Source organism: Balaenoptera borealis (assembly GCF_965194805.1).
Source record: "Balaenoptera borealis genome assembly, chromosome: 14".
In the NCBI taxonomy this organism is placed as follows: domain Eukaryota; kingdom Metazoa; phylum Chordata; class Mammalia; order Artiodactyla; family Balaenopteridae; genus Balaenoptera; species Balaenoptera borealis.
The window spans coordinates 70873567-70899225 of record NC_138875.1 but is presented as its reverse complement, the minus strand read 5'-3'; the positions used below and the strand labels follow the sequence as shown (position 1 = coordinate 70899225).

General features: G+C 48.9%; 1 protein-coding gene and 2 long non-coding RNA genes across 9 annotated transcripts in view; 1 reads left to right on the top strand and 2 right to left on the bottom strand.

The window, feature by feature from the left end:
- Positions 1–141: 141 nt before the first annotated feature.
- The window catches only part of TCN2 (transcobalamin 2), a 44978-nt gene continuing 19460 nt past the window's right edge, over positions 142–25659 (bottom strand). For 2 of the 7 annotated variants that reach the window (XM_082353128.1, XM_082353129.1), the window contains 10 exons: positions 13885–14091; positions 13372–13579; positions 10186–10378; positions 9289–9446; positions 8091–8252; positions 6686–6858; positions 6374–6560; positions 5358–5529; positions 2853–2968; positions 142–713 (listed from right to left, as the gene is read on the bottom strand). In XM_082353128.1, the coding sequence (XP_082209254.1) occupies positions 652–713; positions 2853–2968; positions 5358–5529; positions 6374–6560; positions 6686–6858; positions 8091–8252; positions 9289–9446; positions 10186–10378; positions 13372–13435 (1287 nt within the window). In that variant the 5' untranslated portion in view covers positions 13436–13579; positions 13885–14091 and the 3' untranslated portion in view covers positions 142–651. Of the gene's footprint in view, positions 714–2852; positions 2969–5357; positions 5530–6373; positions 6561–6685; positions 6859–8090; positions 8253–9288; positions 9447–10185; positions 10379–13371; positions 13583–13884; positions 14092–25659 lie in introns of all 7 variants that reach the window. The other 5 variants (XM_082353131.1, XM_082353126.1, XM_082353127.1 and 2 more) reach the window with 4 other exon arrangements.
- On the top strand, positions 14102–25312 carry LOC309610358. The gene is made up of 2 exons (XR_014233870.1): positions 14102–16995; positions 22346–25312. It is a non-coding gene; the product is annotated as an uncharacterized lncRNA (long non-coding RNA).
- LOC309610360 lies at positions 17414–21131 on the bottom strand. The gene is made up of 2 exons (XR_014233872.1): positions 20514–21131; positions 17414–18440 (listed from the first exon to the last, which is right to left on the bottom strand). It is a non-coding gene; the product is annotated as an uncharacterized lncRNA (long non-coding RNA).

The following is a 25659-nucleotide window of genomic DNA, read 5'->3' as shown; positions in this document are numbered from 1 at the left end:
GCCAGCACCGTTCCTGTGCACCCCCCACCCGTACCCAGGAGAATGCTCACCCCTCTCCTCTGCTCCCCACGGGCCTCTCTCCCCCTTCTCTGCTCCCAGCCCCCGCACTGGCTCCAAGCATGAGGCATCAGGACCCTGGGGCATGTGCCAAGTCAATTCTTTAATCATTTTGGAGGTGGGCTGACAGCAGCCCTGCAGAGCCCTCGCCAGCTGCTATGCTGCAGTCGGCTCTGGGGCAGCAGCCCCGATGGAGTGAAGAGTGGAAAGCTAGGGCCAGGGCCACAGAGCTCTCCTTGCGGGACCCCCATCCCAGAGCAAGCAGTACTCACAACGCCAGTGGCCGGTGGCCTCCTCGTGCCAAGGAGTCTGAGATGCTCACACTCTCCAGCCTATGAGTGGCCTTCACGGGACACCTGCGGGGCCAGGTGGGGCCAGACCTGGGCAGACAGACCTGCCGGGGAAGGTGCTGGGCTCCCTGCTCCAGGGTGGGCGGTGGTTTAGGACCCCCGCAGGGGTGGTGGCTGTGGCGATCCGGGGACAAGTGCACAAGAGGAGGCAGCAGGGTCAGGCGTGTGCCTGTTACAGGGATGTCTGAAGGGAGTGCAGAAGCCCAGGAAGTGTGGGAGGCAGCTGGGGTGGTGAGCCTGGGGTCTACCAGCCAACCAGCCTCAGCTCGATGGCTTCTCCATCCCTGGGTCTGTAGTCAGCAATACCTGCAGAAATATTGTGGGATGGGAGTTAACAGGGCGGAGTGTTCCCCCCACCAACCTCACCTTCTGGACCCCTGCCCTGAGGCCATGGTCTGTAAGATGGCCTCAGGGCTTGGTGGTGGGAGACTGGGGGCCTGTCCAGAGCCAGTCTGGAGACTCTGAACTCAGTTGTGACCTCAGGGTCGCTGAGACCCACAGGCTCATTTTGCAGTGGAGGACCCCCAGAGGGTGTGGGAGGGTATGGGACAGCACGCCGGATAACCAACATGGGGCCAAAGGAACCAGAGACCCTGACAACACCTGACCAGCAGGGTCACTGTCTTCATAGTCCCCCAAAGGGCCTTCAGGAAGAGGGACCTGCTCGGTGTGGTCTGGGGACCATGAGCGAAGTCAGCCTTTGCTCACTAGGGACAATCCAGGCTCCAGCACGACACCTCGGTCAAGCCCCAGCTCTGCACTCACTAGGGGTGTGACTCTGGGCAGGTTATTTAATCTCTCTGAGTGCTGGTGTTCCCATTTCTAAAATGAGGATAATAGTGATATCAACAACCGGGCCCTCCTTTTTCCCCATGGGAGTGGGCTTCCTGCTGGAGTGGGAGTCGAGGGGGGTAGGTAGAGGACACAACCACCCACGTCTGCCTCATGGCCGAGTCCATTGGGCTCTCCCCGTCGGCTACCTCCTCTGTCCAGCCTTCATCAGTAATAGAGGCCAGATCTGGTCTCTCCATCTGTCACCTCTTGGTTTTATTTCTCAATTTGTCCAGAAGCCAGGCAGGAAAAGAGAATGCTTTTTACTGGGCTCCCTCAGCAAGTCCCACCTTCTGTAAAGCACTTGGCCCAATGCCTGGCCCATGGCAAATGCCCACTAGAAGTTCCAGGTAGCAGGAGCGGGGACAGATGACCCTTAAGAGTCTGTCTGGTGACTGGGCTGATGCTCAGGGATGCTTATGACAGCTTGGGGCATAAGAGTTAAAACTGGAGACACCCTAAAGGTCCAGCAGGAGTTGATAAGCTGTGGTCCACCCATCCCACTCCACGCCAGGGCTGGGCCCTAATTGGCCTAAGCCAGTCTTGCCATGGTCCCTTCTCTCTAGCCAATGATGGGCACAGAAGCTGGGCCATCTCCTAGCAACAGGGATGGGTCAAGGAACGCGCCTGTGTCCCAAGTCCGCCTTCAGGATGCCAGGAGACATTTGCTGGGGGATTCAGAGGCAAGTTTCCCAAGTCATAAAAGGGAGCAGCCCCAGGAAGACACAGAGTAGCCTCTCTGGAGGTAGGCAGCCAGCAAAGAGAGGAGGAGAGTCACAGGGAGGTGGGGCTGAGGCTGAAATCCTTGCTCCCACTGGAATCTGGTCACATGAGCCAATGGATGAGCCAATGGATGTCGTGGAAGCTAGTTTATATTACATTTCTGTTACTTGCAGCCCAAAGCACCCTGCTGGATGAGATATCCTATGTGGCTATTACAAAGAAAGGGGAAGATCCACATATACCAACATAGAAAGATGGCTACAATATGTTAAGGCTGAAAAAAATAAATTGCAAAACAGTATATAGAGCTGTGCCATTCGATATGCCAGCCATTAGCCACATGTGGCTACTGAGCATTTGAAAAGTACAAAAAACAGGCATGCAAAATATGTCATTAATAATTTTGCATTGATTACATCTTGGAATGATATTTTGGATGTATTGGACTAAATAAGATATATTATTAATATTAGTTTCACCAACTGCAGAACTTAGAATTACACATGTGGCTCACATTTTATTTCTATCGGAGAGCACTGCTATAGAGTATGGCTTCATTTCTATGAAAAAACAAACATACATATTTAAAAAATTATCTGGAAGAAAATACACCAAAAGTTAAAAGAAGTTATTTCTGGGTAGCAGATTACGGGCAATTTTAATTTTCTTCTTTTTTGCCTATCTGCTTTCCTAGAGTTGCCACAATAACGTACATAAAAATTCTTCAGAATACAGTTAAATATATTATATGCAAACTTGAGCATCAGTGGTTATCTGAGGCTGAGGCCCAGGAAGGTCCAGGGGAAAGCTGGCGTGAGTCGACAAAGCCTCAGTGCTGGGACAGGGCTGGGCTGGGGGACACGTCCGGAGGGGGCTGGCCACCAGACTCACCTTGCAGCAGCGGGGTGTCGGGGGCTCGGAGGAGTTGCCAGAACTCACGTTCCCCAGCTTTCTTCCCCATCACGGAGGTCAGGTAGGGGCCTGACAAGGAGGCCTGTGTTCCATACCTACCAAAGGGACAGGCAAAGAGGGAGAAAAGGTGACTTTGCTCCCCTCGACCCAAGGGCAGAAGTAGAACCACCCCCACAAGGAAAGCCCTGCCCTCGCTCCCAGGGCAGCGCTAGCCAAACCCTTCCTGGGCCACCTCACCGTGGGTCTCTCCTCCACGCCTCCTCTCCAGCCCCACGGACACCGCCCACTCGGGGGACTGCATCCCCTCTGGGGGCTGACATTGCAGGGGGTGGGAATCAGAAGCTGACAACGGCCCACGAGAGACAGTGAGGCCAGCGTGAGAAAGAAGCAGGAACAGGCAAGACAGAGGCAGAGACGCCCAGTGGTGGCTCTGGGTCTCTGGTTCCAGAAGTTTCTGTGGCTCAGGGGCACCCCCATCCTTGTGGCTGGGTTGCTCAGTCTTCTCTCCGACCGTACACACCCCACGCTCCCCACTACCAGAGAGGCTTGGATTAGATTCCTGGCTTTTGCAACCAAGAGACTCCTTCTTCATGCCACCCCTCCCTGACGCCACTGCCACAAACACAAAGGGATCCCGGATCCTAGTTCCCGGACCAGGGATCGAACCCGCGCCCCCTGCAGTGGAAGCCTGGAGTCTGAACCACTGTACCGCCAGGGAAGTCCCCAAAGGGATCCTCTTAAAACACTGTGGCCCTGTCCTTCCTGTCTCCTTATCAATGGTGTTGTTCTTAGAGAGGGAGAGTTTTCATAGTTTTAAGAAACAGAAATACCCTCAGGGTGACCTGGTCAAAGGGAAGGTTTTAGGGAGCAGCCCGTCCCCAGTCCTCCCTTAAGTGCGGGGCCACATGGCTGCCCGGAGAACCGCTCTGTACCGGCCTCTCTCCGTTTCTCTCTCTCCTCTTTCTGTCTCTTTCTCTCTGTCTCTGTCTCTTTTCCTCTCTCTCCTTCTAGGATCCAGCTTTCTCTGCTGTGCACTCACGTGCCTCAAATATGCCTCCCTTCTAGCCCCTGAACCCGTCTCAGACACCCCCTCCACCACCAAGAGAATCATTTCTCAGATTGGTATCCCTGACGTTTTCTCAGAGGTCCTGGAGTTCTGAATAAAAATGTTAAGTTCAATTTTTTTTCCATTTTGATGACAATATCCAAACACGAATACCAGCAGGTTCTAGGTAATCCCAGGGCCTGCCGGACTAAGGCCTCCCAAGGGTGCCCAGGGTGTGTGGCCCCCAGAGGACTGAGGTCGGCTTGGTAATAAGTGGCGTGTTCGGGGCCAGGGAAGAGTCTACAAGCTGCAGCTGCCTGTGCAAACTCCGCCTGACGGCAGCTCAAACCCGAGAAAGTGCTGAGCACGTCGGGCTCACTGGCACTGGTGTGTACACCTGCTCCTCAGCAGACAGTCCCTATTTGAATGTTATTGGTTTCACAGTTTTCTTTGTATTTAATTTGCAAAGCTGTTTAGGATTTATAGCCACCTAAGAGCCAAAAAGAGAAAGGACTTTAAATAGTAAACATTAGTACACATATAAGTCATATTATTACAGAAATAACTTAACCTGGGGTCTGGGGGAATTTTCATCCTTTATAGGGGTTTTTGCATATCTCTGGCCTGAAATTCCCTGCCCCAGATGACCCCAAGGTGCCAGCTGTGGGTCCTCCCTGGCAGCAGGATGCTGTCCTTTGGGAGCTCCAGTTGGGGACAGAAATTGGGACCCTCTCAAACGGAGGCACATTTTTCTAGAAGAGAAGTCTGGGGTCTAGTGGGGTCTGGTGGAAGGTACTCATTCTCCGGGCCAGATCACCACTGGTGATCCCTCCCATCTTATTTAGGCACAGACACAGCTGGCACAGAGCAATGCTCTGGAAATGCTTGTCCTCAGATCTGTCAAATCTCAGGGTGAGAAGCAAGTTTAAGGCTGTTGTCCCACCTCCACATTCTGCAGAGGGCTTGCCCAGGTAATTAAATCATCACAGGGATTAGACCAAGATTGTTTGATAATAAAAATTCTTATTCTTCTGAAAGCTAACATGTATCGAGCACTTCTAAGTGCAGGACCCTGCACACAAAAAGCATGTACCATGCCCTCTCTGTGCATTAATTCCTGGACTCCTGCATGGGCTCTGGTGGATGGGGGGAGCACAACTGTCATCCTCATGAGCTGCAGGAAAATAACTGGCTGGTCCCTAGCTGGAGAGCGGCAGAGCTGGGATTCCAGATGTGGAGGGTCTGCCTCGGGAGCCTGCTCTCCTAATCATGATGCCTGTTTCCGCCACAGCATGGGTGAGTCGGGGGCGGAGAAGGTGGAAGAGAGCCGGGGCCTCTCCCAAGGGAACCCTCTCTCCATCCCTTGCCCCATTCATGTCCCGTTTTGGGGATGTGGGGTCAAGTCGGGTGAGGGCTGGGAGATGGGGGGGCAGTCTCACCTGAACCTGCTGTGCTCCTGGGCCTTCTTCAGGACATCTTCCAAAGAGGAGCCGACAGGGACAGAGACGGAGTGTCTGTACGAAGGAAAGATGCTGGAGACCTTCAGCGTGACATGGATGAGCTCTGGGACTTGGGTCTGTGAAGGGGTCTCCGTAGCTGGTTCCAACAGGACTGTGCCAGGGAGAGGGGAAGGGGCAGCTGGTCTGAGGGCAGGGGGCCAGGCCTTAGTCCTCCTTTCTTCCCTGGAAGACACTGTGGCCCATCGAGACCTCCTCCTTCCCCTCGGTCCCATCCCGGTCAACACCACCACCACCTGGCTGCCTTTCCAGCCTCCCCTGTCCCTCAGCTCCCACCACCCTCGCCACCCAAGGTCAGGCCCCTCACTGGTTTTTCTGCCTCCAGTATCCCCCTCCCACCTCTCTGCCACAAGCACCCCCCACCCAGGGTTCTTTCTAGAACATACATGTTACCTCTGAGGGCCTCCCCTCCTTTTCACCCTCCTGCCTGCCACTCCAGCTCATTCTCTCAGACCCCACTCTTTAGTGAGACCCTTCCCCCCAACTCCAGTCTTGTATACCTCTGAGCCTTTGCCCTTGCTGCCCCCTCCCTGCTCTGCCTTTCCTCCCCTCTTCTCCACTGGCAAATCTCACCCACCCACCCCAGTCCTTCCCCCAGATGAAGCCCTGATTCAAGCAGCTAACTGGGACTCATTATGATGTATCAGAGCTAACCAAAATGTGTCTCTCCCCATTCATTCATTCGAACACTTCTGTACTGGGTATCACACAAGGGGCTGGAGATTCACGGCCCGCCCAGAGCTCACCATTTGATATCTCCCTCCCCACGCTGTGAGCTTCTAGCATCTGTGACTGCATCTTAGCTGCCCGTGTGTCCCACGCACACCTGCAAACCCCTGTTGACTCAGCAAATCAAGATGGAGCAAGTTCCCTTCCTGGGACAGGCAGACCTCATTGCAGATTGAAAAGAGCAGGGCTTCTATGAAAGGCCTGGCTACCTCTTGGTGCCTGACAGTCTGGGGAGATGAGGTCCACATAGCTCTTCTGGTTCAGGATGGGCAGCAGCTGAGAAATCATGAGAGGGTTCTGGAAGGCCTTGTGCTGTAGGCTGGCCAACAGAGCAGCCTTGGCCTTGAGGCATGCTGTGCCCAGCTCCACCGTGGGTCTAAGGGAGGCCATCAGCAACTGGTGACGGAATGGGGAAGAGGAGGCGGGTCAGCCAGCGGGGAGGGGCCAGGTCTTCCAGCACCCCACCGGTCCACCTCCCACCAGCCACCAGGGTGGAGCCCAGCCCAGAGTCTCCTTCCCACCTGCAGTGCCAGAGGGGTGCTGTAGACATTCCCAAAGTGGCCCTCTGGGGTCTGGGCCTTCAGGATCTTCTCTTGCACTCTCCCGAGAGCCACAGTGATCCGGTTTCTCTGATTGGGGTTGAGGTTGGATAGCTCCAGACAGGAGAAGGCCAAGCCCGCCATGGCCAGTGTGTCTGCAAGGGACAGAGCCAAGTGGGGTCAGCCCGGGCAGGACCTTGGGGCAACGGGCAGCCACGGGAGGGCTGGAGGTAGGGGGACAATATGGTCAGAGCAGCATTTCAGAAAGTTTCCACCAGCTAGGGGGACCAACAGCCCAGTCTGCCCAGTTTCCAGGATGGCAAACTGGGATGGGTGGTCACCGTATCCCTGTCTGCTGCCTGGGGGTTAGAGGTTGGGGAGAGAGACTGGAGGAGGGACGGCCAAGAGGACTTTAGCCTACACACTTGTTCCCAAACCTGCCTGCACTTTAGAATCACCAGGGGAGTTTGTTTGATTTTTCTTTTTTTTTTTTTCTTTTTTTTCTGGCCGTGCTGCACAGCTTGTGGGATCTTAGTTCTCCAACCAGGGCTCGAACCTGGGCCCTCGGCAGTGAAAGCGCGGAGTCCCAACCACTGGACCGCCAGGGAATTCCTCACCAGGAGACTTTTAAAGGAGCAGGTGCCTGGGTCCACCCGCAGGTGGTCTGGTTTATTAGGTCCAGGGAGCTGCTTGGGCCCTGGGGGGTTTTAAGCTCCCCACCCCGGGATGATTTAATGTGTCCACGGTGGGTTTTCTATAAGCCTCTGAGGCAGAACAAGCTCTCTGCTGGCAGGGGCCCTGCTGCCTTCTTCTCTCTGGGTACCTACCCTCCCCAACTCCAACCTACTCCATCCTATCCCGCCCTATGTGAAGCACACACACTCACAGAACACAGCCAGGCCTAGAAGAGACCTTGCAATCATGATGACAGGAAAGGGCACTGGAAACCCAAGGTCACACAGTGAGGAAGCAGATCCAGAATCCAGGCCTCAGGCCTCTCAGCTCATTTGATGAGAACATCATAGCTGTGTATCCAGAACTTTCTCCATGCTGGGTACCATGCTATGCCCTTTACATATAAGGCATCTTTTATTGAGATGCTGCTGGGGGGTTATTTTACCAGAGAAGCTGAGCCAGAAAGGCCAGCTGATCTGTCCAGGGTGACCTACAGTAAGTATGCGATGGAGGATGGGGTCAGGAAGCCAGTCCAGCCCCAGCGCTGGCTCACAGCCCCTGCACCACAACGAATCCTCACCATTGTGCTCCTAGTGGACTCGATAGGAGGGGTCCCAAGGAAAGGTGAGCATGGGACTAGGGGTGGAGGCCTTCATTTGGGGCAGGGGGCTGGAGGAGTGCCAGCCTGGCCTTCAGGGTCTGGCCCACTCACCCACAGGGAAGTGGTCCTGCTGGAGATGCTGTTCGTATTCCACAGCATACAGGAGCTTGCCCACCACGCTGTCGTGGACCCGCTTCTGGTGGACACACAGGGCCAGGATGCCCAGGCCGTACTGGTAGTAGCTGGTGTGAGGGTGGCCCTGGTGATTATGCCCTGGGAGGGAGAAAACCACAGGGTGGGGCTGTCATGCTGGGCTTGAGGGGTGACTTCTCTGCCCCCTCCCAGCAACCAGCACCGCCAGCACTGGACCCATTGCCTGCACTTCCCGACACCCTCCTTTGGGTCGTGGGATCCTTCTTTCCTTCATTCCCTTGACTCATACTTGCTGAAACCCCACTAAGTGTCAGGCGCTGTGCTTGGAGGTATGAACAGTGATGACAGGCCAGGCACAGTGCAGCCAGGCCCTCCGGAAATAACACAACCCACGCTCACGAGACTGTGATTATAACTGAACTGTGGACCGAGGTCCATGTGGCCAAATAACAGAGGTCTTTGAGTAGCTGGGGAGTCGGGGAAGGATTCTCTGAGGCAGGGATGCTGGGGAGAAAGGGCGGGGGAGAGGTAAAGGTGGAGTAGGAGTGAGCTAGAAGGGGAAGGAAACCTTCCAGATAGAGGGAACATATGTCAAGACGCTGGTTTGTGAGCTGAGAGAAGGCCAGGGTGGCCGGAGCCCATGGAGGGGCAGGTGAGTGGGTGAGCCAGAGGGTGGGTGGGCAGGGCCTGGAGAGGAGAAAAGGGCAGACAGGCTGGGCCTGAGGGCTGTGAACACAGCAGGGAGCAGCTGCTGGAGGATTTAAGCAGCACTAACAAGATCAGATTTATATTTAAAGACTCGCTCTGTGTGTGCCAGATTGAGGTAGGAGGCAGGAAAGTTAGCAGAGAGAGGTAAGGAGTGAGTAGTACTCCTTAGTACTGCACAGTGTGTGCAGCTGTCCCAGAGGTGGGTAATCAGGCCAGTCTTGGTGGGTGAGCAGCAGGGCTTGTCAACAGAGTGTATGTGGGATGCAGGAAAGGCTTGATCAAGAATGGCTACCGGGGCAGGCCCAAGCCTCTAGCGGATATGGAGACAGGCAGAATGGAGGGCAGGAAAGAGGCCTGGGGAGAAAACTCAAAGTTCTGATGTAGACGTTTCACCAGACAATGTTGTCTGATGTGCCCTCCCCCGCCCCAGCAGACCTCGCCTCCTCACCAATGGCCCCCTTCTCGTCCTCCAGGAACCGCTTCAGCTGTGAGACCAGCCTGCCCCCCTTGCGGCCTCCGACAAACTCGCAGTTGGCCCGGAGAGCAAGCAGGTAGAGGGCCAGCTGGCCCATGGAGGGCTTGGCCTCGGAGTCACTGTTGTCATTGCTGGAGGCAGACATAGGACAACGCCAGTTAACAACACTTCAGTAAGAAAGTGCCACCCTGGTAAGCCTGGCTTGGGGTGCCCCACCACCACCACTATGAAGCGGAAAAAAATCCTAGCAGTTGGAACGTTTCCAAGACCTGCCAAAAGCAGATGTAGTCAGTTATGTAAGTTGTGTATGTCACGCTTATTTCATAAAGATGAGAAATTAAACTCAAGGACAAACTCTGAGGGCTCTTGCATCCAAATGACCTGTTTGCCCCACCATTTTGGTCACACTTCACCCATACACTCTCCCCTTTCTTTCCTCTCCCTGCCCTGCATCCACTTCTCAAGAGGGAGTCCAAGCAGGAGATGCTCCATGGTGGTCCTGACCCTTCACCTCTCATTCAGACTCCGGTGCTGGACCTCAGAACAGCCTTCCTCTTAATGCCCCCTGGAAAGTGAGCACGGATAGTCCGATACTGCTGCTGGGCTCAGTATGAAAGAGTGCAGCCATGGATTAGTAATGTCTGCCTCAGGTACCGGAGGGTACAGTAGTCGCCCAAGGGCCCCGGATTGGCATCTCCAATCTAGTCAGACCAACCCCATTCCACAGATGGAGAAAGGCCCAGAGGAGATGAAACTTGCCCTAAGGACTCCCAACAAAGCAGTGATAGGCCCAAACCGGAACGCAGATCTCATGTCTCTTAGGATGTGGAGCACGCCATGGGGAAAAGAGGAGAGAGAGCGTGGCCAGACCTCAGGAGGCTCTGCTGGTAGCTGAGCTTGAGGCTGTGCAGGTAGTGGGCCTCCTTGGCCCCAGCCTGCAGGCTGGAGAGGCGCAGGCCCACGTAGATACTGGGGTTCAGCTGCTCCGGGGAGAGCCGGTCCATCCAGGGCAAGAGGCGCTGGCCCAGCCTCTCCACCAGCGTGCTGTCCACCTCTGTTATTTCTTAGGAAAGAGAACAGGCCAAGTGAGGTCGCAGGGCCAGGCCACCAGCGACACCTTACCAGGGTCTTCTCCAGGGAATAAACATCCCCACCTTACTGTCACCTGACACACACCCTACTCGTATGCGGGAGTCCGACTGTAACGAGAGGCAGCGGTAACAGGGGAAAAGCCGGTATCCTGAAAGAGCGGCCGGAGTGGGCCAGGGAGAGGTGGTGGGCCCAGGGCAGAGGACGCGGGTGCCAGGCAGCCACTCTGCCCATCAGGAGTGACAGAGAGACTGGATGCCGAGCGGCGTGGGGTGCCCCAGGCACTGCGCCCCACCTCCCTCGGTCCTCAGGCCAGCCCTGTGACGTAGGTACTGTCATCATTGCATTGCACAAAAGAGGAAACAGAAGTCCAAAGTTGTGGGCGTGTTCCACCCATTTACAAAAACTTCAACCCACACTGGGAACAAGTTACATACCCAGTTTTAAAACAGAAATAGAGTCACAGATGTAGAAAACAAACCTATGGTTACCAGGGGTGAAGGGGGGCGGATAAATTAGAGGAGACTGGGATTGACATATACACACTACTGTATCTAGAATAGATAAGTAATAAGGACCTATTGTATAGCACAGGGAACTCTACTCAATACTCTGTAATGACCTATATGGGGAAAGAATCTTCAAAAAAAGTGGATATATATGTATAACTGATTCACTTTGCTGTATACCTGAAACTAACACAACATTGTAAATCAACTATATTCCAATTTAAAAAAAAACAAAAACAAAAACACTGCAGCCTGCCCACTGGCTAACTGGGGCTGCCTGGTGAACTTCCTCTGGGCAGATCTCAGAATAACGCTGTTCCTGCCCCCTCAGTTTAGGTGAAAAGGACCTGAGATTGTGAGGTGAATTGTTAGAAAGCCATCATCCTTTGCGACCATTTATCTGTGTGCTTCGGGATTTACCCACGAGGGAAGCAGAAGCCTTAGGGGTGTTTCCCAGCTCCAGCTGACTGGCACTTTCCTCCCTCAGGGAGGGAACCTAAGCGAGTAGGTGGCCTTGGAGCCACTTTAGACTTTTCCCCATTTAATGCCTCCCAGTTGCTGTGGGGCTCCAGCTGCTGGGCAGGCCGCCCCTCCCAGGGGACGGAGCAAAGGAACTGGGGAGGGGGCTGTTTCTCTTTTCCTTTCTCTTTCTCAGTGCTTTTCTGTGTGTCTGCCCCCATTTCTGTAGGAATTTCCCTCTCTCTCTCTCTCTGGATCTATTTCATTCTCTCCATCTCTCAGCCTTTCTCTCTCCTTATCTCTCCCTCCACAGTTCTCTTTTCCTCTCCCTTTTCTTCAAACTGGAGAGGGAGCCCTGCCCCCACCCTGGGCTCTGACCTCCAGCGAGTGAGTCAGCTCTGGGATTAGCGTGATAGGAAGAGGAGCTGGTGCTGTAAAGAGAGGTGGGTAAACACAGTTCAGCCTCCTTAGCAGGAAGGAGCCGCTAAGATTCACCCGGGGTAATAAAAGTGAGCCTGGGCGAGCTCCCTCCCCTCAGGGCCTCCAGCTCACAGGGCCGCCCAGCTCCGCCAGCTGAGGACTGGCTTTGACAAGGGGAAGGACGGGAGCCCACCCTGCATGGGCACTAGTGCAGATCTGTGTCAGTTTCACAGCCACACAGGGCTTGAACCTGGTAAAGCAGGTGGTGGGATCCTTGCATCACACCAAGGAGGAAGGCAGGGGAGCATTCTTAGCCCATTTTACAATGAGTGAATGAGACCGGGGGTGACTAAATGGCCCAGCAGCAGTGGGCTGCACCCCCGAACCCAGTCCAGGGTCAAGCCTATGGACCAACTGCTGAAAGCTTCACACCCACTGAGGGTGCCGGGTCTCCCCTGGGGACTGCCTGGACAGGAACCAAGAGCCAAGGGCTGAGGGGTCTGGTGGCACTTGTGGAACAAGCCGGGCAGGAGGCTCCTGGTGCCCAGGGAAGACCGTGACCTGGAGTTCTGAGAACTGAGTCCAGCAAAGCCCTGGAAAGCTGGGGCGCCTTGGGCAGGTCACCTGGCTCCTTCAACCCTTGACTGCTTCATGTGTCACCTGCACACGACTGAACCTGCCTCTCGGTTTCTCCAAGGGTCACAGGAGACCCTGCTGGTGTAGGCAGAGTGAAACGCTGTGGGCAGAGGACGAGGAGGAATGAAGAGAGGCGGGCGGCCCACCTTCCCTTCCTGCCTCTGCTTCCCATGGGGCTCCGGGGCACGAGCAGCCCTGAGCTTGTGCGCTCCAACTCCCAGACAGGTCCCAAGAGTTCCCGAGATACTCCGGGGACACCAGAGCAGGCAGGCCCCTGTATGGAATGTAAAGCAAATGCCTTGCCACCACCCTGACCCGCCAGGGTCTCCACACGCTCGCTTTCCCTCTGCCGGGGTGCCCGCCCCTCACTCCTTTCCTTGCCAGCTCCTTTTCCTCTTTCGGGTCTCAGTTCCTGCATCACCCCCTGGTCCTTGGAAATCCTTCCCACCCCTTCTCCCTGAATTGGCATTCCCCACCCCCTCCAGGCCTTGGGCTTCCTTTGGCACTCATCACAGCCCCCGACACAGCACTGACTTGTCTCTTGACTGCCATCCCCTTCACTAGAAGGGAAGCTCTAGGAGGGAGGGGGGGGGACCTGTCTTGCTCTTTGTTCTTTCCCCAAAGCCTAACATGGTGCCTGGCACAGAGAAGGCTCAATCAGTGTGTATTGAATGAATAAATGAACAAATGACTGAATTGATGGAAGTGATCTTGTCTGGCGGCGAGTCAGACATACAATTCATCTCAATACAATGTGCTACAACGCTGAGGTCCAGCTAACTCCAAACTGCTGTGGGAGCCCAGAGGGGCAGCTAAGTCATTCCCGCCACACACACACATCTGAGCCTGTTTCTCCAGCTATATAATGAGGGGCTTGGACAAGATGGTCCTCTCTCCTAAGGACCCAGCAGGCAAGAGGCACGGAGTAGATCCAGGTACTCACCGCAGATCTGGGCAAGAGCTCCCAGGCCCCCAAGCAGGAAGAGGAGGGCCCCAAGGCACCCCATGGCAGGAGCAGGGGTAAGCAGCAGGCAGGGAGCAGGACAGATTCCTAGGGCTGGCCTGGCGGAGGCTCTCCTGACCACAGCAGTCACTGCTCCGAAAGAGGCAGCTTCCTGTCACTGATTAATCCTTCCACGCCCGGCAGCACGCTGCTAAGTCAGCAGAGAGAAAGGGGGAAAGGTCTGTAGCTGAGGGGAAAGGAAGGCCAAAGAACAAAGGAAGGAAGGGCAGGGCAGAGCAGGCCTTCCTGGACGTCGGGGACAGGGGGAGGGGGAGGGCAAGCAGGGGTGGTGTGCGACATTGCGAGGCCAACCACATTCTGTCCCCGCTGCCCGAAGAGCCCTGGACCAGCGCAGGGGGTCTGACTTCTGATCTGCCCAAGTCTGTCCGACCACTCCTGTCCTGTATCCCCTTGGCTGTTCCAGCGGTGGACGGGCAGGGCTGGGGTGCCTACCTGGTACCCCTCCCAGAAGGAGCCCCTGAAAGTGTCCACCCTGGCCTGGGACTGGGAGCTGCGATGGTCACATGAGCAGCGGCTGGAGTCAGCTGTTCTCTGCCGGCCCCGTGCGCGGCGGTGGGGTGGGGGTGGGGGGGTGTGGAGTGCAGCTGAACCGGACCAGACAGGCCAGTTTTCTCAGCCAACCAGAAAGCTGGGAGCCTCCTGGAGACAAAACAAATCCATTTAACGAACAAGACTTAATCATCTGAGACACAAAGCCACGGTTAGCAGGGCCACTTGTCAGTACTAGGAAAGTAACCTAAAAAAAAATCTCTTCAAGGAAGAGAGAGAACAAAGGATTCCCCACCTGCCTAGCCCCACAGGAGAATCTATGTCCAAGAGTTAGCTCTGGAGGTGCTGTGTTACCTTGGCCAGGTGACTTAACTTCTCTGAGTTTGAAAGAGTTTCTCCTGTGTGAGCTGAAAGGGTTGGAGAAGATCATTCTAATTAAGCTCCCTTCCAGCTCAACTTGTGAAGATGTTATGACCTTAAAACATCTCTAATCACTTCTAAATAAAATTTTTATTGCAATCATTTTATGGCAAATTGCCACGGTTCATTCTTTCAAGATAATCTGGTTTTGTGCCTGACTTATCACAAGCCAATAAATACAGACATAAGTAAATACAGAGACGTGCATCTGTTTACGGAAGTACCTTATAAATATAAAATTAGATATTCTAGTGCAAGGAGGCTGGGCATGGCCCATCAAGGTGAAGTTCCAGGGAAGGAGGGATGCCAGCTAGAGGCCCATCTTCTGCAGATTCTTGGGTTCAGACTTCCACGGGGGCCTTGGAAATTTGTGTGCAATGGAGCTGCCTTGGTTTGAGATGGGACTGCCCCGCTCCCCAACCCTCTGCCTGTGGCGGGTGGCAATGATTCTGTTTCCTGCCACCTCCAGGACAGCAGCCTCTGGTGAGAAGCAGCTTCCTTGGGAGAGTCACCTCTGATCCCTGAGGACTCGAAGGTACCGCAGTGACCAGTGGGGACGAGGTGCATTTCCATAGCTATTAGAAACAGAGTGACTGATTGGGGGTGGAACTGGACTGTTTTAGGTAATGCGGTCAGGGGAAGTGAAAAAGAAAAACGACTAAATTATTTGGTTCAGAACTTCTGTTTGGGGGTCTATTAGCTTGGAATGAGCAGGTAAAAGTTTGCCTGTCCAGACAGGCATGGACAAAGCCAGCTGCAATGTAAACAGGGAACATTATTTCTCCCAAGGTCACGTTACAACTGTAAAGTGTCCCGATAACCATGCTGTGTGAGTGACTATTACTTGTACTTTTTTACCGGGATTTCTTTTTTTCCCCTACAATCACAAACTATCAGGAATTTGCTGTCTGAAATTATGTTAGTAAGAAAGAAACAACCCCGGAGGCGCCAAGTCACTTTGACACAGAGAAGTTGCCCCAGTATGGAATTCCTGGACTCAACATTCCACGCCTGTCTCAACTTTGTAGTTTCCACTTACACAGGATACTTTGCTGTCCAAACCTGAAGCTGACACTTCTCACGCAGCCCTGTGCTGTGTTGAGCCTATCAAAATACTGCTTGGTTGGGACTTCCCTGGCAGTCCAGTGGTTAAGACTCCACATTTCCACTGCAGGGGGCACAGGTTCGATCCCTGGTCAGGGAACTAAGATCCCACATGCTACGTAGCATGGCCAAAAAAAAAAAAAAAAAAAAAAAAAGCACTGCTTGGTTTACATTTCACCTAACCTAACCCCATTCTTCACCCAAATCCTGTAATCGCCTTGCCCTCTGTGTAGTCAGACCCCCTCAGTTCCTCCCCCTCATTGCAGTGGATCAACTGAGCTGACTGTCAGACTAAAGATTTGTTCTTGGTGGTCTCAGGATGACTGGACTAGGATACAGCCTAAGAAAGAATCCAATAGGAAAAAAATTAAATTTTATGCATGAACAAGGATATATGGTACAACACGGGGAATATAGCCAATATTTTATAAGAACTATAAATGGAGTATAACCTTGAAAAATTTTGAACCCCTATGTTGTACACCTGAAACTTATATAACATTGTACGTCAACCATACTTCAATTTAAAAAAAAAAAAAGAAAGGTGAAGTGAAAAAAAATTGTATGTGTGAAGGTGGCATGAGAAGAATGAATATAATAAATACATGGCTGTATCGTTACATATGGAATATCCATTTTCTTTTTTTTATTTTCTTAATTAAAAATGTAAATATATTAAAATCTTAGAGCCCATCTAACGTAGAAAGATGTTCATGATTAATCTTAAATTTTAAAAATTATATAAGTAAGACATGTGGATTGCATGAAAAATTAGAAAACGTGTTAAGGGAGAAGAAGGAGGTAGAGGAAGAAGAGGGAAAGAAAAACCAGAAAATCCCTGATAGTCCCATAACCCAGAGGATTGTTCTCAAAGTGTGGTCTGTGGATCCCTGGAGGCCTCCAAGACCCTTTTAGGGGGTCTGTGAGTTCAAAATTACTTTAGAAAATACTAAGACATTATCTGCCTTGTTCGCTTTTTGGGTATTTGCACTCATGGTGTGTGGTGGCCCCCAAGCTGTAAGCTTATTCAGCTTTCTGCTTTCCGGAGAACTGCTTGTCTCTTTCTCAGTATGCACTCCTGACGCTGCGGTATTGAGCGTAAAAAAGGAAAATGGCTTGCGGCCAGTTTCGTTCCAGGTGCCTGCTCTGGATCTAAGAGCCCCTGGTTGTTCCCCAGAAGAAGGACGTGCTGCCCTGAGGGGGAAGTCTGTATCTCCAAAGAATGGCCCATAAGGCATGCTGACGCATAGATAGTGGCGCATAGATAGTGGCGATAGAATTATGTGGAAATACAAGGTTTACTGATTTATTGTCTGATATTCGTTCCGTACTAAACCTATATATACATTCATGCTCTTTGAATAAACTTGCCTTGCAACCATCAGTTGTCTTGGCCCTTCTGATCCCATACTGGTGCTTTTCAGTTCCTTACCCCTCACCGCCAGGAACTTCTAGCTTTCTGCAGCCGGTCTGCGGCAAGTGGCACCCGAACAGGGACCTGAGTGCGTGAGGCATTTCGGAAGATTTCAGGTAAGTAGAACTCTCGAGTGAGATAGTGTGGCCACAAGAAATAATTTCGTTTTTTTTTTTTTTTAATTAATGAATTTATTTATTTTTGGCCGTGTTGGGTCTTCGTTTCTGTGCGAGGGCTTTCCCCAGTTGCGGCAAGCGGGGGCCTCTCTTCATCGCCGTGTGCGGGCCTCTCACCACCGCGGCCTCTCCCGTTGCGGAGCACAGGCTCCAGACGCGCAGGCTCAGCAGTTGTGGCTCACGGGCCCAGTTGCTCCGCGGCACGTGGGATCTTCCCAGACCAGGGCCCGAACCTGTGTCCCCTGCATTAGCAGGCAGATTCTCAACCACTGCGCCACCAGGGCAGCCCCAATAATTTCGTTTTTAAGACGGTAACTCGAGAAAGAGTCAGAAGTAAAATAATATGGGACAAAAGGGCTCTAAGGAGCGTGATTTATTTGCTCAGGTTTTGCTTTCAATGTTAAAAGCCCGTGGAATTAAGGTAACTACCTCACAACTTCTGGAATTTTTGCAATTAGTATATGATGCTTGTCCTTGGTTCCCTGAAGGAGGATCAGTGGACTTAGCAATTTGGACTCGTGTAGGAGATGAGTTATCTAAATATCATGAAGCACATGGACCATCTTCTGTTTCAGTTTCCATTTTCAGCTTGTGGAATTTAATAAGAGATTGTCTTAATCCAATTTATGATTCAGTTCCAAAATTAACAGCTAAATCTGTAGAACATATTGCTGCAGTAGCTACTGCTCCTCCATTGCCACCGAGGATAAAGAGTGTTAATTCACTTGATGATGATGACTTTTCTTTTGATCTAGCGGATGAAGAAGCCAAATATGAGGCTGAAAAATATCCTGATGAAAATATTCTTCCACGGTTACAGCAATTACATGTCTCTGTCCCTATCCCTCCTAAGCTTAGTCCTTTACAACAAGCAGTACGGGGAGCTCTTAATAGAGGGGAGGATCCTTTATTCTGCTGTCCGGTGGTGGAACGACCCAATCCTCAAAATCCACAACAAAATAATCGGGAATATCAGCCTCTCTCCTTTAAGGTTTTGAAAGATTTAAAAGCAGCCTGTGCACAATATGGGCCTATAGTCCCTTTCACTATTACTATGTTGGATACTATTGCAACAGAAGCATTGCCTCCAGCAGACTGGAAATCTATTGCTCGTGCTTGTCTCACTGATGACAACTATTTACTTTGGAAATCAGAATATTATGAAAAGGCTGCTGAACAAGCTGAAAGAAATACTGCACATAATGTGCTAGTAAATTATGAGATGTTGATTGGGGAAGGACAACATCAGTTATTACAGGATCAATTAGCTTTCCCTTTTGTGGCTTATGCTCAGATCAATCATATAGCTCTACATGCATGGAAACATTTACCTGCCTCCACTAGGACTGAAGACCTTGCTAAAATAAGGCAAGGGGCAGATGAACCTTATGCTGATTTTGTGGACAGATTATTACAGGCTGTTAATAGAATTATTTCTGATGGTCCTTCTGGAGTAATTATCGTCAGACAATTGGCTTTCGAAAATGCTAATAATATTTGTCAGGCAGCTATAAGTCCATGGAAAAAGAAAGGAAAGTTAGAGGATTATATTCGAGTTTGTTCTGATATTGGATCATCTTACTTACAGGGAGCAGCTATAGCTGCAGCCCTAACTAAGGCAGGATTTGGGCCAAATGCTAAAAGTAAAAACTGTTTTAAATGTGGGAAGCCAGGTCATTTTGCAAAAAATTGTACTGTTGATACTCCTAATATGCCTATTGTAAATTCTGTGCCTCAAGGTAAATCTCCTCCTCCCACAATTTGTCCCCGATGCCAAAGAGGATGGCATTGGGCTAAAGAATGTCGATCAGTGACTCATAAAGATGGAACTCCCTTGTCGGGAAACTTCCGGAGGGGCCTGCTCTGGCCCCATCAAACAATTGGAGCAATGTCAATAATCCCCCCACAACCTGCTCCACCGCCTCCAGCTCAGACCTTTGTTCCTCAGGGAATGGAATCTCCTTCCTTCAAAGGGCCACGCCAAATAGTGCAGGACTGGACCTCTGTGCCTCCACCCAATTCTTATTAACCTCGGATATGGGACCCCAAGCCCTTCCTACGGGAAATTTTGGGCCTTTACCCCAGGGAACAGTTGGTATAATCCTTGGAAGAAGTAGTATGCCTATGAAAGGTTTAACTATTATTCCTGGGGTGATTGATGCTGATTATGAAGGGGAATTAAAGGTTATGGTTCAAACATCAAAAGGATCTTTTCTTATCACGCCTGGTATGCGAATAGCTCAGCTTCTATTAATTCCATACATACCAGAAGGAAAAATTTTACAACATAACAAAAGAGGAACTGGGGCTTTCGGTTCCTCTGATGCAGTTTATTGGATTCAACAAATTGGTAGGGAAAGACCACAATTGGTATTAAAAATAAATGGAAGGCCTTTTTCTGGGTTATTAGATACTGGTGCTGATGTTTCTGTTATTTCGTTTATACATTGGCCAAAAAATTGGCCCGTGCACCAAACCATTACACAGTTGCAAGGTATTGGCCAATCTAATTCTCCACAACAAAGTTCACAATACCTACATTGGCAGGATGCTGAAGGTAATCAAGGAATATTCAAACCCTACGTATTGCCCGGATTGCCAGTTAACCTTTGGGGAAGAGATATATTACAACAAATGGGAATCCTATTGCTTAGTCCCAACCCTACTGTAACTAATATGTTGTTAAATCAAGGGTATGATCCTAGGAATGGTTTGGGAAAAAATCAACAGGGAAATAAATTACCCTTACAGATTGATAATAAACGGGATAAAACAGGCTTGGGTTTTTTCTAGGGGCCTTGGATTCTCCTCCACCACATGCTGACCCTATAACTTGGATTTCTGATAATCCTGTCTGGGTGGACCAATGGCCCCTTTCTAAGGAGAAATTAATGGTGGCCCATAATATAATTAATGCACAGCTTGCTTTGGGCAGACTAGAAAAGTCTAATAGCCCTTGGAATACTCCTATATTTGTTATAAAGAAAAAATCGGGAAAATATCGTTTATTGCAAGATTTACGTGCTGTTAATCAAACTATGGTAATTATGGGAGCTCTGCAACCAGGTTTGCCTTCTCCTGCAGCCATACCTAAAAATTATATGATTATTATTATTGATCTTAAGGATTGCTTTTTTACTATTCCTCTATTTCTGGCTGATAAGTTGCGATTTGCTTTTAGCTTACCCTCTTTAAATTTTATAGAACCTATGCAACGTTATCAATGGAAAATGCTGCCTCAGGGTATGGCTAATAGTCCTACTTTATGTCAACAGTTTGTAGCTCAAGTTATTGCCCCTGTTCGTAAACAGTTCCCTCAGATATATTTTATTCATTATATGGATGACTTATTACTTGCTTATTCTGATAAACATATTTTACTTAAGGCTTATAATTCCCTTCAAAGTCATTTGTCACGATCAGGACTAGTCATTGCTGCTGACAAAGTACAGATGAACCCACCTTTCTCATATCTTGGTAAGTATACCACAAATTATAATATTACACCTCAGAAGATAGAGATACGGACTGACGTTCTTAAAACTTTAAATGATTTTCAAAAGTTATTAGGAGATATTAATTGGCTGCGACCTTCTTTAAAATTAACTACGGGTCAGTTACAGCCTCTTTTTAATATCCTAAAGGGAAGTCCTGATCCTTCTTCCCCTCGTATTTTAACTTCTGAAGCTCAACAAGCACTCAAGCTTGTAAACAAAGCAATACAATCTGCTCAGCTAACTAGAATTGAGCCTTCTTTACCTATACTATTAATAATCTGTGCTACGTCACATACCCCTACCGCCTTATTATGGCAAGAAACAGGAATTCTTGAATGGATTCATATGAAAAATACGCCTAATAAAGTCATTACACCTTATTATGAGTTAATAGCAACCCTTGTTCAATTGGGTCGTAGAAGAAATATTCAGTTGGTAGGATATGAACCAAATTCTATTATTATACCTTATACTACTTATCAATATTCTTGGCTATTATTTGTCTCTGATTTTGGGGCTCTTGCTTTTGCTGGATATTCAGGAATTATTGATAATCATTATCCTTCTAATAAGCTCCTTCATTTTGCTACTCAACATCTATTTATGTTTCCTAAAACTATCTGTTCAACTCCTATTCTCAGTGCCCCAAATGTTTTTACTGATTGTTCTGCCAATGGCATCGCTGTGGTTATTTCTGATGACTTACTTCATAAAGAACAAACAGATCATACCTCTGCCCAACGAGTTGAATTACATGCGATTTCCTTGGCTTTTCAAACCTTTTCACATTGTTCTTTTAATCTCTATACGGATAGCCATTATTTGGTTACTATTTTGCATAACATAGAAACCGCTATAATTGGCAATACTGTTGATTCTCAATTGTTTCAGACTTTCTTTCAACTACAAAAGATTATTCGTCAGCATGACTTTCCTGTAGCCATATTACATATTCGAGCCCATTCAGGTCTCCCTGGCCCATTGTCTTTGGGAAATCAATTGGCTGACAAAAATACAAAGATTATAGCCTTAAGTTTATCTCAACCTCAGGATCTTGCTACACAATCACATAATTTACATCATCAATCTGCTGCTATGCTTCAAAAATAATTCTCTATTTCTAGAGAAACAGCCCGATACATTGTTAAGTCCTGCTCTAAATGTTTACCCCACCTTCCTGTTCCACAATTTGGAGTCAATCCTTGGGGTTTACTCCCTCATCATCTTTGGCAAATGGATGTTACTCATATTCCCTCTTTTGGTAAATTACAATTTGTTCATGTAACTGTTGATACTTACTCTAATTTTATATGTGCTACGCCTTTGGCTGGGGAATCTACTAAATATGTAATTGCTCATTTATTTCATTGTTTTGCATCTATGGGAATTCCTAAAGCTTTAAAAACAGATAATGCTCCAGGATATACGAGTAAAGCTTTTGCCAATTTTTGTGCAACTTTCCATATTTCACATAAAACAGGCATTCCCTACAATCCTCAGGGTCAAGGTATTGTAGAACGTGCCAACCAACAATTAAAAATTACATTACAAAAAATAAAAAAGGGGGAATATGATAGATCTCCTCAGATTATGCTTAATCATGCTTTATTTATTTTAAATTTTTTAACTTTAGATGCATTTAGTCACACGCCTTATGAACGATTGTTTACAGGTCTTTCTGGAACCCCTCCTGAAAAAGCGCTTGTTAAATGGAAAGATCCCATGACTAACCTTTGGCATGGACCAGACTCTGTTTTAGTATGGGGCCGAGGCCATGTTTGTGTTTTCCCTAGGGAGGCAGACTCTCCTCGGTGGCTCCCGGAGCGCTTGGTTCGACATTATCATGCCATCACCAATAAACACCCTGACTCGAAGAATGCGTCGCCTGAGTCTCTCGCAATCGACCACAGCACACCCCAACCGGTTCCCCCGGCGGACGAGAAGAATGCGGCGACGGAGTAGGAGACAACTTGTCACGGAGGCGAGGGGAGATCGAAATCAAATTACTTGGTATCAATTGCAATATTGCAATGTTTAGTATTTCAAGCACGTAGGATTATGGAGGAGAGTGCTCATCCTCACTCTCCTCTTACTTTTTTTTTAGCCATGATAGCTGTATTGGCAGCCCCACCTATAGAGGCTAAATCTTATTGGGCTTATGTACCCGATCCTCCTTTATTACAACCTGTTACATGGTCTGAAGCTGACCTTCCAATTTTCTATAATGATTCTACTTTTGGAAGAGTGCTAGGAAATTTGCCTATTACTAATACTTCTGTTAATTACTCTAATTGGTTTAATACTCCCCCTGTTTGTTTAAGTCCTATGAGTACCAATTCGGGTTGTGTTAAGGCTGTTGCTTTAGAACAAGCTATTTCTTACCAAACCACTGTAAATTCTCAATTTTTTACTCATTTACGTAAAAATTATAAAGCTGTGGGATCTAATATGTCTTCCTTGCAAACAGACTGTTTCTAGACGAGGAGATTTATCCACCTTTGTATTTTGGTATAAGGATGACGCTCCCATTCACACGAATGCTAGAGTAACTAAGCTTGCTTCTAATACTTCGTTGGATCATTCTCTATGCATATATCGTTTGAGGATTAAAGATACTGGACATTATTTGTGTATTGAAACTACCATGGGTAATCAAGGGACGTTATTAGCTGGACATCAAATTACGGTCGTAAAGACTGTCACAGGACTACAATTTCCTGCTTTTATGGCTTCTGAATTCCCGCAGTCTGATTTTCCTGTTTGTAATGATACATGGACTAAAGCCTCTGTCTGGTGTACTTTAGATTATGATAATGGCACCATACTAGTTTCTTCTGTCCCCGTTAATAATAACAGCCTTGTTTTTTACAAGCAATGGGAATTCTGGAAACTTGCCTTATGCTTTTCTTATAGACCGGTGATTACTTGCGTCGCTCCTCCTTATGCTTTATTGATTGGAGATTTAATTGTAGAAAACACTATGAATCCTATAGGTTATAATATTACTTGTGTTAATTGTATCTTTAGTAGTTGTGTTTTGCCCGTTAAAGGATCTGCATCTGTTATGATTATGAAGCAACCTTCTTATATAATGTAACCTGTTAATTTGTCTGAACCATGGTATCATAACACTGGCATGCAAGCCTGGCTGGAATTGACTAAAGCATTAAAACGACCAAAGAGATTTATTGGTGTTCTAATATGTGCAATCCTAGCCTTAGCAGCTTTAACTGCTAAGTTAACTGCGGCCACTGCTGGGATTGCTCTTTCACAAACTATTCACCAGGCTCATTATGTTAATCAGTTATCTAAAAATACTAGTGTAGCATTAGCCCTACAAAGTCATATTGATATCCAACTAAAAACGGAAGTAGGTGAATTAAAAAATGTTCTAATAGGAATAGGGGATCAAGTTATGGCTTTAAAATTAAAAATGCGTTTGATTTATCATGCCAAATATACCTGGATTTGTGTAACTCAACATTTATATAATGATTCACAATGGGATTGGGAAAAAGTTAAAATGCATATATTAAGTGTATGGACTGATGGACACATTAGCCTTGATATTCAAAAGTTAAATGCCGAAATACAAGCTATTCAAGAGGCCCACCTGGACGAAGATGGACCCCAGAATTTGATTCAAGAATTATTAGATCAACTACAATGGCTAAATCCGATACAATGGATTCATGGAGGGGTCTCGGGCCTGATATCAATTGGTGTACTACTTTTATTGGTGATCGGTTTATTACCTTGTGTTGTCAGATTTGTAATGGGGCGCCTCGCTGTCTTGCGTCAGGATGTTCATGGCTTAAAACTACATTATCAAGCTTTAAAAAATAATACAAAGGGGGGAAATGTGGTGGCCCCCAAGCTGTAAGCTTATTCAGCTTTCTGCTTTCCGGAGAACTGCTTGTCTCTTTCTCGGTATGCACTCCTGACGCTGCGGTATTGAGCGTAAAAAAGGAAAATGGCTTGCGGCCAGTTTCGTTCCAGGTGCCTGCTCTGGATCTAAGAGCCCCTGGTTGTTCCCCAGAAGAAGGACGTGCTGCCCTGAGGGGGAAGTCTGTATCTCCAAAGAATGGCCCATAAGGCATGCTGACGCATAGATAGTGGCGCATAGATAGTGGCGATAGAATTATGTGGAAATACAAGGTTTACTGATTTATTGTCTGATATTTGTTCCGTACTAAACCTATATATACATTCATGCTCTTTGAATAAACTTGCCTTGCAACCATCAGTTGTCTTGGCCCTTCTGATCCCATACTGGTGCTTTTCAGTTCCTTACCCCTTACCGCCAGGAACTTCTAGCTTTCTGCAGCCGGTCTGTGGCAATGGTGTAAAGCAGTGGCATCTAAAACTGCTAGTGCCTTAGCAGGAATCAAGGCAGTGACACCAAACTGTACTAGTAGTCACTGTATTCTTTACCCCCGTGCACTCCGGGGTGGGGAAAAGCTGGTTTCACTTAAGAATGTCCTTGGGCTTCCCAGGTGGCACAGTGGTTGAGAATCTGCCTGCTAATGCAGGGGACACGGGTTCGAGCCCTGGTCTGGGAAGATCCCACATGCTGCGGAGCAACTAGGCCCGTGAGCCACAACTACTGAGCCTGCGCGTCTGGAGCCTGTGCTCCGCAACAAGAGAGGCCACGATAGTGAGAGGCCCGTGCACCGCGATGAAGAGTGGCCCCCGCTTGCCGCAACTAGAGAAAGTCCTCGCACAGAAACGAAGACCCAACACAGCCAAAAATTAATTAATTAATTAATTAATTTAAAAAAAAAAAGAAAGCAGGATTTGTGATCCTTAAAAAAAAAAAAAAATGTCCTTGATAAGGCAAAAAAAAAAATTATTAAATCTCAACAGCAACACCAAAAAAGGGGTCATCCCACAGACCTGGACTCTAGTCTTGCCTCTGTGACCTTTGGCAAGAGACACCCTTTCTAAGCCTGTTTCTTGTAAAATGGGCGTGTGGCACCGTGCTCATGGGTTTCTCATGAGGATCAAATGAGAATGCTTATAAAATGCTTAGCACGGTGCCTAGTGTGTGGTTCGAGCTCATACACTTTCAGCTCTTATCAATAACTATCTGTCAAAATCCAGGAAA